Source organism: Pristis pectinata, chromosome 6 (assembly GCF_009764475.1).
Source record: "Pristis pectinata isolate sPriPec2 chromosome 6, sPriPec2.1.pri, whole genome shotgun sequence".
NCBI classification, from domain to species: Eukaryota; Metazoa; Chordata; class Chondrichthyes; order Rhinopristiformes; family Pristidae; genus Pristis; species Pristis pectinata.
This window is the reverse complement of record NC_067410.1, coordinates 9568489-9583735: the sequence shown is the minus strand read 5'-3', so window position 1 is coordinate 9583735 and position 15247 is coordinate 9568489. Positions and strand designations below refer to the sequence as shown.

Sequence of the window (15247 nt, the reverse complement as noted above, 5' to 3'; positions counted from 1 at the left end):
CTAAAGACGCACGGGTTAGGAAGTTGTGGGCATGCTATGTTGGCGCCAGAAGCGTTGCGACACTTGTGGGCTGCCCCCAGAACACTATGCAAAAAGATGTATTTCACTGTGTGTTTCTATGTACATGTGACTAGTAAAAATATCTTATCTTATCTTATCTTATCTTATCTCCTTAATGCTATAGACTTTTATGCGTACACACTAAAGGTTAGACATGTTAATGATCCAGACAGGATTACTGAGGCAATATCAAATTCACTTGTATGATATCCTCCGTGATCTGGGGATTATAAATAAAAGGGATTAGATTACAAATTGTTTTATTTTAGATTACAATTTGCAAGTAATTCATATTATTCAATTCAATGTTGTAGATGCCAGCCGGAACACAGTGGGTAATTGAGACACAAGAGACTGCTGATGCTGGAATCTGGAGCAACAATCTGCTGGAGCAGCATCTGTGGGAGAAAAGGAATTGTAAATGTTTTGGATCCTGATGCAGGGTTTTGACCTGAAACCTCAACAATTTCTTACCTCCCACAGATGCTGCTCGACCCACTGAGTTCCTCCAGCAGATTGTTTGTTACACGGTGGGTAATTCTTTTCTCTCTCAGATAGAAGTTTATGGATTCAAGTCCAGCTCCAGGAAGTTGAGGGTTTAATTCAATAAAGGTCCAGAACGATGCTGAGAGAATGCTGCACTGCCCGAGCTGCTGTCTTGTAGATGCAGTTTTGAAATGAGGCTCCATTTACCCCATAAGGAGCACTCAAAAAAATTGTGCCTTTATTTCAAAGTAATACGTCTATGTTTTAACTGGTGTCCTGAGAACTACTGACTTTTCAATCTTTACTACCTCGTTGGACTTTTTAACTACCTTGTTGCACTTACGTCTGGCATGATCTGCCTGGGTGGCACGCAAACCAAAGCTTTTCACTCTATCTTGGTATATGTGACAATAGTAAACCAATACCAATAACTTTACCACTGACTACAGTTGCCTGGTTGCTCTTTGTGGGAGCTTGTATTTATTGACTGCAAAGTCTCCCACATTATTGGCCTGGCTACACTTCAAAATGTCATCATGAACTGTAAATGCTCTGGGATGTTCTGAGGTGCTATGTAAATGCAGGCTTTTTTTTTCTTTAAATAGATTCTACAATATATTATACACATAGCACTCCAATATTTTTAGAAACCCTCTTGGTGAAATCAGCATACAACATTAAATATTCTTCCTTTCTTTTCCTTTCCCTCTCCCCCCTCCCCTTATTATAGAATGTTATTATTTGAGCTTTGTCCCCTATTTATTTTCAATGAATGATCATTGACACTAAAAGCCAGGACAGAGTAACGTTCTAGCTAACCATCCACAAATACCATACTGCAGACTCATAGTGAACCAGCCATGACTATCCTTCACAAAACGCACATATAATATTTATTAGGAAGCACATAATTTGGATTGTGGAATGATAATACAATATACTTTAAAGGATTCTGTACAAACATTTGATATACTTGAGTGGTAACATGATTGAGTACATGTTTGAAAATGAGTACACAGTATTGTAGGTACAAAAAGGAAGTTGAACCAGATACATATATGAATATTGCCCCTGGAATTGGGGACAGAATACAATGGTAAAACATTCTTACAGAGGTGATTCATTCTCTCTGCTCCTGCTTAGTTATATATTGTACTCTCCCAATGTTCAGTATCCACCACCTAGAAAGGTAAGAGCAACAGGTGCATGGGGACACGGTCACCTGCAGCTTCCCCTCTAAGTCACTCAGCAGACCTGGAGATACAGTATATTGCTGTTCCTTCATTGTCTCTGGGTCTAAATATTGGACTTTGCTGTGAAACACTACTGTGAAAGTAGCCTCACAACAAGGACTATTGTAGTTCAAGAAGTTGGCTCACCACAACCTTTTCAATGGCATGTAAGGGTGAGCATTAAATGGTGGTCCTGCCAGTAATACCTGTCTGCCATTAATCAATGTAACAAAATTCAATTCCATTGTGAGCGTTTCATTCCCCTAGTTCTCCACCCTCCAGATATGACTCTCAAAAGTGAGTTCCATGAATGGTGGGTACCTGTCCGAGGCAGGCATTTTCAGTTCCCTCCTTGCTACTTCAGGTGCCCAGGTTGTGTCAGCGGTGGTGAGCTTGCTGATGAATGAACACTCAGTTTATTGGGGAAGGCTCCCAGTTAAGATATCCTGCTACCCAGTCGAGGTTTAGAGACCCAGTTATTTGTGGCATCAATGTTTTATACTATTTGATGTTTGGATATGGGGATCGGATGGGAAAGTGGATGAGGCCATTGATCACCCAGGAGCAAAGCAGGATCAAGTGGCTATCGGCCCGCTTCTGCTCCTATTGCTTCTGTGTGTAGAGGGCAGCATGATCCTTGAAGCTACGTTAAGCAATTATAAGGAAGGTCTACAATGTTTATGTATTTTTTTTTCCCTTTTGAAATTGTTTTCCTTTCCCGCACATGTTTGTCTGCCAACCCACAAAATTCTCGAGCTGGCAGAGTCCAGTATAATTTGGTTGTAGTATATTCCCGGGTGTGAATAGCTTGCTTTGGCTCAGGCTCTCTGTGGCTTATGTATCTTCTGGCTGTGGAGAAGATTGTAATGGCAATGTCTCTGTCATTGACCAAATTTCTTGGCAACATTTCTTGTGGAGGCTGGGGGTGGAGAGGGCTTCAGCAGCTGCTCTTTCCAATATACAAACATGCCTCACTCAATGGGTGACTGCATCTTGGTCAAACAAACAAAATGCTGGAGGAACTCAACAGGTCAGGCAGCATCTGTGAAGGGAAATGGACGGTCGACGTTTTGGGTCAAGACCCTTCATCTGGACATTTCAGCTGCATCTTGGTAGCAGCCCAACTCCATAACATTTATTAAGTCCAATGCAAGTCTTTAAGTCATGTGGAGAAATTATAAACACAGCTTTGTGTTTCACCTCTAGGAAATCCAATCTTTTACTTTGCTTGAAGCAATGGTACAAATACCTATGATTTCAGTCATGCCATTGCACCATATGTACACTGGCTTAGAAACTGAACAGTCTTTATGCATGATCAGTTAAAGGACAGCACAGTGGCAAAGCAGGTTAAACTAATGATGTTGGAGAAAAGAATTCACAATGTGGCTGAATAATGTTGTAGCCCCATTCTGCACGTTGAGGTTTGACGTGGTTATAACTCTTCCCTTTTTGCGTTTGGGCCCAACTTTGCAATCCAGTTTTTGGAGAGGGGGACAATCCACAGCTGGGTTAACAGTGCGACACGTCGCCATCCTTGCACGTGAGCCTGAAGGATAAGCGACGCCTGAAGAGGTGGAGATTCCACACCAGGAACTGAAGGAGAGGCATGATGATGCAGAGGCTCCCGACAATGCAGCCTGTGGCAGCGCCTGGGTTCTTGCCGTAGTCTAGCGTCCTGTAGATGAACGTCTCCCCCTTGAGGTTGGTGCCGCCCATCGCCCAGTAAACAACGGTGAAGAGGATGAAAGACAGGCAGTAGAGCAGGACGTAGATGAAGTGGGCGAGGTGAATGGGAGCCGCGGTCAAGCCCAACTCGAGTAGCACAAGCACCGAGTTTACCACGTGCACATTGATGTTAACGGAGTCAGGGGCTGCTCCCCCTGGAACATAGTCAATGCTCCAGAAAGCGACGGTGACATAGAGGCTGGTCACACAGGTCAAGTTGTGCAGAGCCCACTGGATGCTAATGGTGGGCTGCAGCACTGAAGGCGGCGCATGGAATTCTTTCCTCATTGTCCAGGACGAGCTCCCACCTTCGATATCTGTGGCTGCTTTTAAAAAAAAATGAAAAGGAAATGGAAGAATTGAATATCGAATCTCAATAGTTGCTTGAATAGGCAGCATAGAAATCTTTTGAATTTCAAACATGTTCCTGCAAGTAACATAAACTCTGACCTGCATGTGCCTAAAGTGAAAACAAAAGAAATTTTTATAATTTACGGAAGACAAACACATTCTATGTTACATTTTGTGTATTCTGCTTTGAAATCACAAGGGAGAAAGAGAGGGGGAGAAGTAAACTGTTGGTTCCCTCTTACTAGTCCATTAACTATTGATATTTGTGATTTCAAAGCAGAATATACAAAATATAACAGAATTGCACAGAATTTAGTGCAGAAAGCAGCCAAAGGTTGCTAGGTCACTGCAAGGTGATTATGCCCCACACACGTATCTTTTCACTTTATTGAATGCGCTATAAGTTTTTGTTCCATTTTCCCTCAAGTATTTACCCAGCCTCCTGTTATGTGCATGATTGAGTTGTTACCTAAGCAGTCTCAAAGGGTTATTGAGGCAGATGGTCAAAATAGATTAAAAAGGAACTCAGTTTGTTTCTTGGTTGCGATGGTGAGGATGATCTGTGATAAAGGAACGGTCACATTTTGTTCTCTCACCTGTTGCTATCTCCATTTCATTGTATGACTTACCCCGTTTTATCTCTTCTGCTTCTGAAACCCCATATTTGCCAATTCCTGTGCTTTTTCTGTCCAGTCTCTTTTTCATTCTACCCTGTGTGCCTAATCTCCCAAATCACCCAGTCTCTGCTACCCCTCTCCCCACTTGCGCTGAGTCTATTTGCCTGCTACTTATTGATATTTATTTGTTCCTAGTTGATGGATGAAGTCACGGAGTTATAGTCATACAGCATGGAATCAGGCCCTTCGGCCCGACTTGTCCATGCTGACCGAGATGCCTATCTATGCTAATCGCATTTGTTTGCATTTGACCCACATCCCTCCATTCCTTTGCTATCTATGTCACTGTCTAGTACTTTTTAAGTGTTCTGGTTGCTCCTGCGTCTATCACCTCCTCGAGCAGCTTGTTCCATATACTCACCACCCTCTGTGTGGAAAAACTTGTCCCTCAGATCTTCTTTAAATCTTTCCCCTCTCACCTTAAACTTATGTCTTCTAGTTTTAGACTCCCCTACCCTGGGGAAAAGACTGTGATATCTATATCCCTCATAATTTAATAAAGCTCTATAAGTTCACCCCTCAGCCTCCTGTGCTCCCGTGAGAACAATCCCAGCCTATCCAATCTCTCCTTGTAACTAAAGCTTCCATTCCAGGCAACATCCTGGTGAATCTCTTCTGCAAACTTTCTAGCACTACTACATCTTTTCCATAGTGTAGTGACCAGAATTGCACATAACGTTCCAAATGTAGCCTTACTGATGTCTTATACAGCTGCAACATGATGTCCCGACTCTTATACTCAATACCTCTGCCTATGACAGCAAGCGAAATGCATTCTTCATGACCCTATCCATCTATATTGCTATTTATAGTGAGCTATGAACTTGCACCCCACGATCCCTCTGTTTATCAATGCTTCTAAATGGTGCCGCTGGTGTAGTGGTATCATGCAAGATTCCCATTCTTGTGAGCCGGGTTCGATTCCCGGGCAGTGCACTACGTTTTAGACGGCACAATAGTGTAGCGGTTAGCATAACGCTATTACAACGTCAGCGACCCGGGTTCAATTCCCACAGCTGTCTGTAAGGAGTTTGTAATTTCTCCACGTGTCTGCGTGGGTTTCCTCCGGGTGCTCCGGTTTCCTCCCACATTCCAAAGACGTACGGGTTAGGAAGCTGTGGGCATGCTATGTTGGCGCCGGAAGCGTGGCAACACTTGCGGGCTGCCCCCAGAACACTCTACACAGAAGATGCATTTCACTGTGTGTTTCAATGTACATGTGACTAATAAAGAAATCCTAATCTTAATTTACTGTATATGTCTTGACAGTATTAGATGAACCAAAATGTATTACCTCGCACTTTTCTGAATTAAATTCCATCTGCCACTCTTCTGCCCAACTTTGCAGCTGATCTATGTCCCTCTGTATCCTTAGGCAACCGACCTTGCTATTTACAACTTCACCAAACTTTGTGTCATCAGCAAATTTACTTATCAGACCACAGATGTTCTCATCCAAGTCATTTACATATATGACAAGCAACAAATCCCAGCACCGATCCCTGTGGTTCACCACTGGTCACAGACTTCCAGTCAGATAAACAACCATCCACCACTACTCTTGGTCTCCTATCACCAAGCCAATTTTGGATCCAGTTTGCCAAAACACCCTGGATCCCCTGTGCCTTAATTTTCTGGACCAGCCTATTGTGTGGGACCAAAAGCCTTACTAAAGTCCATGTATACCATATCTACTGCCTTGCCTTCATCAATTTTCTTAGTAACGTCCTCAAAAAAAACTTATTCAAATTTGTGAGGCAGGATTTCCCATGCACAAAACCATGCTGACTTCCCCTAATCAAACCCTGCTTTTCCAAGTGATCATATATCCTAACCATAAGAATTTTTTCTGATAGTTTCCCTACTATTGATGTAAGGCTCATTGGCCTTCAGTCTCCTGGCTTATCCCTACTGCACTTCTTGAATATGGAAACAAGGTTAGCTGCCCTCCAATCTTGGTTTGCTACCCTCCAATCTTGGTGTACTCCACACTCTTCGCCTCCAACCTCACTCCTGGTTAAATATGATGCAAAAATCTCCGTCCCAGCAGTCCCAGCAGTCTCCTCCCTTGCTTCCTATAATACCCTGGGAAAGATTTCACCAGGCCCTGGGGGTTTGTCCACATTAATGTGCGTCAATGTCTCTAGCACTTGGTCTTTCCTGAAACACATTCCAGACTATCAGCCTATGCCTCCCCTAACTCTCCATCCACCCCATCCTTCTCCCAATTGAATACTGATGCAAAATATTCTTTCAGGACTCCACACACATCCTCTGGCTCAATACAAACACTTCCCTTTTGAAGTTGCTCTTTTCCTAGCTACCTTCTTGCTTATAATATATTTATTAAAAGGGTTCTGGAATTCTCTTTAACTCTGTTGGCTGGGGCCATTTCATGTCCCTTTTTACTTCCTTCCTAACTGCTTTCTCAAGACCTCTCCCATCTCCTCTATAAATCTCAAAGGACCTGTTTGATAACAATTTCCTATTCCTGACATATGCTTCCTTTTTCCTGATCAAACACCCAATTTCCTTTGTTAACCAAGGTTCCTTAATCTTACCATCTTTGCTTCTTACCCTTACTTGGGACATGCTGACTCTGAATTCTTGCTATTTTGCTTTTGAATGCCTCCCACTTATCAGCTGTTGGTTTTACCTCCAGCAGTTGCTCCCAATCTACTTCTGCCAGGTCCTGTCCTATACTATTGAAGTCAGACCTCACCCAATTGAAGACCTTAAGTCTAAAGTCCAAACTTATCCTTTCCCATGACTACCTTAAAGCTTACTGAATTGTGGTCACTGTTCGCAAAGTGTTTCTCCACAGACATTTCTACCACTTGCCCATCCTTATTCCCTAAAATACAACCAGGAGTACAACTCCCTTCCTGGTCGGACTCTCAACATACTGCTTTGAAAAACCCCTTCTGGATGCGTTGAACAAATTCTGCCCCTTCTAGGCCCATTACACAAAGGCAATCCCAGTCAACATTGGGAGAGTTAAAATCACCTACTACTATAATCCTATTGCATTTACAAGCTAGTGCTATATGTCAACATATTTGTTCTTCCAAATTCCATTGACTATTTGGAGTAGAATCCCAACAAAATGACCTTTCTTATTTCTAAGTTCTACCCATATAGGTTTTGCTGATCCCTCCAGGATATCCTTCCTGAGCACTGCTGTAATGCCCTCCGCACCCCCGATCACCTTCTCCCCTTTAGGAACACCCCTGTCGTGCCTGAAAATACGATACCCAGGAACATTGAGCTGCGATTCCTGCCCTTCCCTCAGCCATGCTTCCGCGATTACCACAATCCCATAATCCCAAGCGCTGATCCGCGCTCTCAGCTCATCCGTCTTACCTGCAAGGCTCCTTGCGTTAAAATAAATGCAGTTAAAGCCTACCAGCTCACTTATCTCTGCCTGCTCTACCCACTAGACTTGCCTGCTCCATTCACTATACATGCTTCATTCTCCTGCCACTCTGTCATTTTGGGGCCTACCCATCTGCTTCATTAAGTCTGCCCTTGTTTACAAATCTCTTCATCTACTTGCTCTTCAGTATCTCTGTAAAAATCCACCATCCCCACAATCCTCTTTGAAACCTGTTTATCGTCCCCAAATATAATTTCTTCATCATTTGTGGCTGTTGTTTCAGCTAACAATACTTGAGACTTTGGAATTCCTTCCCGAAGCACCTTCAGTTCCCTAGATTGCTTTAACGTGCTCCTTGAATCCATCTCTTTGATCATGCTTTTGCTCATTTCTCTTTATATGAGGCTAGGTGTCAAAATTGGTTTGATAATGCTCCTATGAAATACTTTGTGTTGATTTACAATGTTAGAGGAGCTATGTCAATAGATAATTTATTTTTTAAGTTACTGACATTAAGATAGTGTCATGAGGAATAGTTACATAGAACACTACAGCACAGTACAGGCCCTTCGGCCCACAATGTTGTGCCGACATTTTATCCTGCTCTAAGATCTATCTAACCCTTCCCTCCCACATAGCCCCCTATTTTTCTATCATTCATGTATCTATCTAAAAGTCTCTTAAATGTCCCTAATGTATCTGCCCCCACAACCTCTGCTGGCAGTGCGTTCCACGCACCCACCACTCTCTGTGTAAAAAAACTTACCCCTTATACCTTCCTTCAGTCACCTTAAAATTATGTCCCCTCGTGTTAGCCATTGTCGCACTGGGAAGAAGTCTCTGACTGTCCACTCGATCTATGCCTCTTATCATCTTGTACACCTCTATCAAGTCACCTCTCATCCTCCTCCTCCTCTCCAAAGAGAAAAGCCCTAGCTTGCTCAACCTATCCTCATAAGACATGCTCTCCAATCCAGACAGCATCCTGGTAAATCTCCCCTGCACCCTCTCTAAAGCTTCCACATCCTTCCAAAAATGAGGCGACCAGAACTGAACACTATGCGACCAGAACTGAACACAATATTAAAGAAAATATACCAGAAACACTGGGTGAGTTAAGAGTGAAGCCAAACAAGTGAAAACAGGAAAATAACATAAAACAATAATTGTTAAAATATATATTTAAAAAAAATAGGAAACTGTCTTACTTGGGCTGGAGAGTGACAACTCTGCTAAGGAGGCTTCCTTGATGTTTTGAGTTTCCCTCCTTTGTCCAAAAATTATGTAGCAAATAAAATTGACCAATGCCAAGTTGAAGTAGGTGGTGAGCATGGTATAGGTGAGGTGGGTGAGGAAGATGAACCACTTGAGATCGTTGGTCTGGACGCCACTGCAGATGCACCAGATCAGGCTGTACGCTGCCATGAAAATTCGATAGAACAACCAGACCACCGAGTGGATCCTCCACTGAAAGTTGGAAAGGAAAACATTCACTCAATAAGAGGCAAGAGTGGACTTGTGCCATCAGTAAGGTGAAGTATAATCACTGCTAAATAGTGTTGATAATGGGCACAACACAACGCAAATAGTGTTGAAACTGGCCACAACACACACAAAATGCTGGAGGAACTCAGCAGGTCAGGCAGCATCTATGGAGGGAAATGAACAGTTGACGTTTCCCCCATAGATGTTGCCTGACCTGCTGCGTTCCTCCAACATTTTGTGTGTGTTGCTCCAGATTTCCACAATCTGCAATCTCTCTTGTGTCTCCATTTGTATTGCCCCTTTCTCTGCTGCCTCCCTTGCAAGCTGAAATTAAACTTTCTGGTTTTCTTCTAATGGTACCGACTCATAATGGGTACAGTTCCAGGCTGCCTGCCACCAATAGGGTATCTTTTTCAAATTGGGTTTCCAGTGTGAACCTTGTCAGATAGAAACAGAGGGGTAAATATTGTCCCTGGCTGTGCTGAAGGTGTTAAATGTGCACTTATTGTAATGTGTGCACATTGCATGCTACTAGCAAAATTGTGTTCTATTTACAGTCCTTCCTTTTCCTTTACCGTCCCCTTTCTAAGGCACAGAAGTGAAACCATCTGTACACAAAGATTAAAGTATAATTTTATGTTAATTAGTTAATACAAATGAATTCCTCTTTGTATCTACTTTGAGCTTGTTTTCCTTGTGTCTCCATCTTTCCTAATGTGCTAGTGACGTGCTTATCCAGTGCGTGTGGTATAGTTGTACCTCTTCAATTTAGGGAACAAGAGGTGCTCTCGGAGGATGTCTTGAGCAGCTCTGAGACTTCAGACTGCTTCACCTTGGCCAGAGCTGTTCAGCTAACACAATGCCAAGGCGTTTGCGGGGATGTATCCAACCTGAGAGAGGATTGCTGATCTGTGCTCCACTAGAGCTGCTGCATTCCCCAGAAGCAGTACCACAGTGGTCTTGTTGATCTGTTGAATAACAAACCATTGGACTATTGTGGGTCACATTTGAACTTTGGTGTCAGCTGGTGACAGCAATCTGAATGTCAGAGATTACATTGCAATCCTGAAGCTTTTAACTGGAACCGTCTTTGCCGGAACAGAAGTTGGGATATAGGCCATTGGATGCTGGTGTACTTGTATAGGTATCCCATGTTGGAAAAGAGGGCCACACCTCTGTGCCTAATTGGAGCTGTACTATTCCATACTCTTTGGCATTGTGGGCAGACTTTTTGGCACAGTTCTCTCCTCAACTAGCGTTTGTTGTATAAATCCATCAGTAGCCTGGCCCATCAAAGTCCTCATGTATCCCCTGCAGCAGATCGAGTATGCAACCTTGACCTCTGGCCATCCTCTCCCTACGCCCTGACTTTTGTGCACTTGTGACTGGTGTTCCTCCATGTATGGACCCATCTTCTGCCACAGCCTCCAAAACATTCACAGTGTTGAACATGGAGCTGGCTGGCTAGGTCTCTTCACTCTTGAAGGCTTCCTCATTTTCCTTGGACAGGCAGGGCTCCAATTCTTGGAGATCTGGAATGAAGAAGGGACAAGGGTTGGGTTGTGGCGGGGGGCTGGGAGTGGGAGGAGCTGGTGATTCAGAGGTATGTCAGGATGAGGAAGAAATGGGAAGGAGGATTATGTCAATCCCTCCGGGCTCTTCGGTGGCCTTGACCTTTGCGATGCCCCTTCTCACGATGGTCAGCGTTGCTTTCCCCAGGAGTTCAGTGATAGAACATGCTTCAGCCCTTCTCCCCTGTTCAACCGGAGTCTACCATAATCTCCTGATAGTTAGAGGGAAATATGTCGGTGAGTGTCCTGAAAGGGTTATGTGGCTGTCATGGTTGAACGGCAAGTACAGGCTGTGGAGTGTGGGTCAGGGACACGCAAGAGTGCCAATTATGTGATGATACAGTGAAGCGTATCAGCTGCAAGGCTGAGTGCTTCTGATGGAGGCCTGTGGTAGATGGGAGACAGGGGGTGTGTGAATTGAGCAGTTGATAAAGCCAGTGATACAGAACTTGGCCACCTTGACAACTCCTGTCAGATCGTTAAGCTTCTTCCCACACTACACCCATGCTCTTTGAGCATTGGCTCCTGACATTACTTCTGTGACCACTTCAACATACTGCCTCTTGACTAAGCTGCCAGAGGAAGTGGTTGAGGCAGGCACAATAACAACATTTAAAAGGCACTTGAACAGGTACATGGATAGGAAAGGTTTAGAGGGATATGGGCCAAACCCAGGCAAATGGGACTAACTTAGATGGGCATCCTGGTTGGCACGGACGATTTGGGCCAAAGGGCCTGTTTCTGTGCTGTGTTACTCTATGACTCTATGACTGAGAGTTTCCAACCCACTCTGCAGAAACAGGAAATCTCTCCTTCACTGCATCTAAACTTTCACTGCAATGCCCAAAAGCCTCGATTCACTCTTTCTCTCATCCAATCAATCATTGTTCAGATCGCCAGCCACAAATTCAGTCTCTGAGTTCCCCCACCCCAGTCTTTTGCAGCTGCATTCAGTTTTGCCTTTAAAAGACAAAGGTCACCTTTCAGAGCACTCACGGTATCGGGATGCCTGCTGATGGAATGCAGCCTATGGACAGTGGAGAGTGGTACAGTTGTGTAAAGCAGTGGTGGGCAATGGCAACGAGATTGGGTGAGGGTTAATTACCACATGGCCATTATCGGTAATTATGCATTTAAGTTTTGAATCAGAGTCAAGTTTATTATCGCTGACTGATAAAAATATATGTCATGAAATTTGTTGTTTTGCAGCAGCAGTACAGTGCAAAGGCATAAAAATTGCTATAAATTACAAAATAAATAGTGCAAAATAAAGGAATAATGAATATTGCTCATGGATTCATGGACTGTTGATGGCGGAAGGGAAGAAGCTGTTCCTGAATCACTGAGTGTGGGTCTTCAGGCTCCTATACCTTCTCTCCGATGGTAGTAACAAGAAGAGGGCATGTCCCAGATGGTGAGGGTCCTTTGTGATGGATGCCGCCTTCTTAATTAAAGGCCAGTATATTCTGCATAGAGCATTGGAGAAAATCTGTTTTGCAATTAGTTTTGGCCTGGGAAAAGCATCGGAGAAAATCAGAGTCTTAGCAATTAGTTTTGGCATGGGATTCAGGGTGCTTAGAAGCAGAAGCCTCATCTCTCATCCTCAGGTCGGGGTGCTGCACATTGCCCAGCTGACTTCCAGTGGACGGGCAATAGGTAAACTTGCCTTCCACTTACAGAGTATTACATGCCCAAAACATTCTCACAAAAACACATTGCGTCCCTATTCTGGTTCTGACCTGGTTGATCAATTCAAAACTATATAGCTCTGCTACAGTAGTCTTCTTTCAGGTGAAAAGATTTGCAGGCATTGAAACCTGTCAGGAGCTCTAGATAAATCACAAACTGAGCAGCTTACTGTTAATACCACGGAAATATAACTTCTGTCCTACCTGTGATTGCAGAATTAATTGTGGTTGCCTGGCCTTCAAGGAAAACTTTTTCACTGTGAACTCCTGCGTAAGGTGCTTGATCCAAGAAGATCCCATTTTTTTTTAAACAGCCTGAGCAACGCTCTCACTGACTCCTGGCATTAGCCTGCCCTGTATTTATATGGAGGCATTTGGTTCTGGTAGTTGGAACTTGTTAAGAATGACTCAGTACTGATATCACTGCAAAATATGCTGGCAGTTGTTTGACTTCTCCCTCTCACAGCTTCCCCTCCCTCGCTGTAAAAGGGAAAAAAAAACGTCCAGCCTTATGTGAAATAACAGCGAATCTTGAATAGCAGAGACTTCCCAGATGTGTATCAGGCACTTTGGAATCTTGCTAAACAACTTTCCCCATTAAGTCCCACGTTTCCGATCTTGGAAGCTGATGACAAAATCATTCCTCTTACACTACTGTGGACTTTCTGCCTTAATCTCACCAAGCATGCACTGAGTGCACCCCTGCAAGGCACACCCACCATCCCCCCCTCGCCCCACCCCCGACCACCACCAGCTCCCTGACCACTATTTACTGAAGCAAAAACCACACCAGTAGAGGGATTTGTCTGAAGTTGGAATGCACCATTAAAATGCATGCCAGTATCTCAAAAACGTACAAGATGAATTAAACCCAGTACAGTGTTCACTGCCATGCCTGAATTAGTGATGTCAAAAGGACCACGCTTTGCCAGAAAAATATTTCTCTCTTAAAGCTCAGAACTCCGTTGTCAAAGACTTGTTTAAAGGGGGTTTTGTTTTTTGTCTGTGACCAGAAAGACCAGCATTTGTTGCCTATTCCTAATTGCCCTTGAGGAAGTGGCGGTGATCACCACCTTGAACTGCTGGTACACCATGCAAGAGCCCAAGAAAATAGGAGCAGGAGTTGGCCACCAGGACCCTCTAGCTTGCCCCACCATCCAATATGACCATGGCTGATCGATGCTGGCCTCAGCTCCTCTTCTGTGCCAGTTCCCCATAACCCTCAATTCCTCAATCTTTCAAATATTTATCTATCTCCACTGCTCTTAAGGGGCAAAGAATTCCAGAGATTCACTACTGAGAGAAGAAATTTCTACCCACCAGCCCCTTATTTGTAGCTATGTCCCCTAATTCTCAGTGCTGTTGAGGAGAGAGTTCCAGGGTTTGTACCCAGCAGTGATGAAGTATGTTTCCAAGTTGTGATGGTGTATGAGTTATAAAGTCTTAGAGCATGGAAACAGGCCCTTCGGCCCAACTCGTCCATACCGACCGTGTTGCCCAGCAAGCTAGTCCCAGCTGCCCGCGTTTGGCCCATAGCCCTCTAGACGTCTCCTAACCACATACTTATCATAGAATCATAGAACAGTACAGCACAATACAGGCCCTTCGGCCCACAATGTTGTGCCGACCCTTAAACCTCATCTAAGACTATCTAACCCCTTCCTCTCACATATCCCTCTATTTTAAATTCCTTCATATTATTTATCCAGTAACCTCTTGAATTTGACCAATGTACCTGCCTCCACCACCACCCCAGGCAGTGCATTCCATGCCCTAACCACTCTCTGGGTAAAAAACCTTCTTTTGATATCTCCCTTGAACTTCCCACCCATTACTTTAAAGCCATGCCCTCTTGTATTGAGCATGGATGCCCTGGGAAAGAGGTGCTGACTGTCTACTCTTATCTATTCATCTATTATGTATAATATTTTATACACCTCTATCATGTCTCCTCTCATCCTCCTCCTCTCTAAAGAGTAAAGCCCTAGCTCCCTTAGTCTCTCCTCATAATCCATACTCTCCAAACCAGGCAGCATCCTGGTAAATCTCCTCTGCACCCTTTCCAACGCTTCCACATCCTTCCTATAATGAGGCGACCAGAACTGGACACAGTACTCCAAGTGTAAGTACTCTTATCTAGATGGCTTTTAAATGTTGCTAATGTGCCTGCCCTGTAGGATGGGAACCTGAGGGGGGTGGTGTTCCCATCCCTTGTCCTAATTTATGGTGGAGCTTGCATATATTTTTATAGGTGCTTTCGGAGTAGCTGGCTAAGTGATTAAAGTGTACTTTGCAGATATGGGTCAGGGTGTGTTGGTCATGGAGTGAACGACTGTTCAGGGCTGCTTTGTTCCCGGGTGGTGTTAGCTTCCTAAATTGGAGCTGCTCGTATTGGTATTGGTTGATTATTGTCACTTTTACCAAAGTACAGTGAAAAACTTGTCTTGCATATTGATCGTACAGGTCAGTTCATTACACAGTGCAGTTACATTGAGATAGTACAGAGTGCATTGATGTAGTACAGGTAAAAACAGTAACAGTACAGAGTAAAGTGTCACAGCTACAGAGAAAATGCTCTCTAGACAAGCGTAGA

General features: G+C 43.9%; 1 protein-coding gene and 1 non-coding gene across 4 annotated transcripts; one reads left to right on the top strand and one right to left on the bottom strand.

Annotated features, from left to right (window-relative positions):
• Window positions 1-1431: 1431 nt before the first annotated feature.
• On the bottom strand, window positions 1432-13032 carry LOC127571699 (protein rolling stone). Of its 3 annotated transcripts, XM_052018313.1 has the most exons (4): window positions 12859-13032; window positions 10155-10363; window positions 9119-9377; window positions 1432-3832 (listed from the first exon to the last, which is right to left on the bottom strand). In XM_052018313.1, exons 3-4 carry the CDS (start codon window positions 9333-9335, stop codon window positions 3291-3293), a joined length of 759 nt encoding a protein of 252 aa, XP_051874273.1. In that variant the 5' UTR covers window positions 9336-9377; window positions 10155-10363; window positions 12859-13032; the 3' UTR covers window positions 1432-3290. The 3 variants fall into 3 exon arrangements, with proteins under 3 accessions (XP_051874273.1, XP_051874271.1, XP_051874272.1); XM_052018311.1 differs by lacking the exon at window positions 10155-10363; XM_052018312.1 differs by lacking the exon at window positions 10155-10363 and having other exon boundaries at window positions 1432-3829.
• Window positions 5400-5470, top strand: trnag-ccc (transfer RNA glycine (anticodon CCC)). Its single transcript has one exon. It is a non-coding gene; the product is annotated as a tRNA-Gly (tRNA).
• Window positions 13033-15247: the final 2215 nt, after the last annotated feature.

Bases quoted from the DNA above. Each gene is read 5' to 3' on its own strand.
- LOC127571699 (XM_052018311.1), bottom strand. From the start codon at position 12,954: ATGGGATCTTCTTGGATCAAGCACCTTACGCAGGAGTTCACAGTGAAA. The intron at 9,378-12,858 runs GTAGGACAGAAG...TCCAACTTTCAG, and splicing joins AATTAATTCTGCAATCACAG to TGGAGGATCCACTCGGTGGT. The intron at 3,833-9,118 runs GTAAGACAGTTT...TTTTTTTAAAAG, and splicing joins GTTGTCACTCTCCAGCCCAA to CAGCCACAGATATCGAAGGT.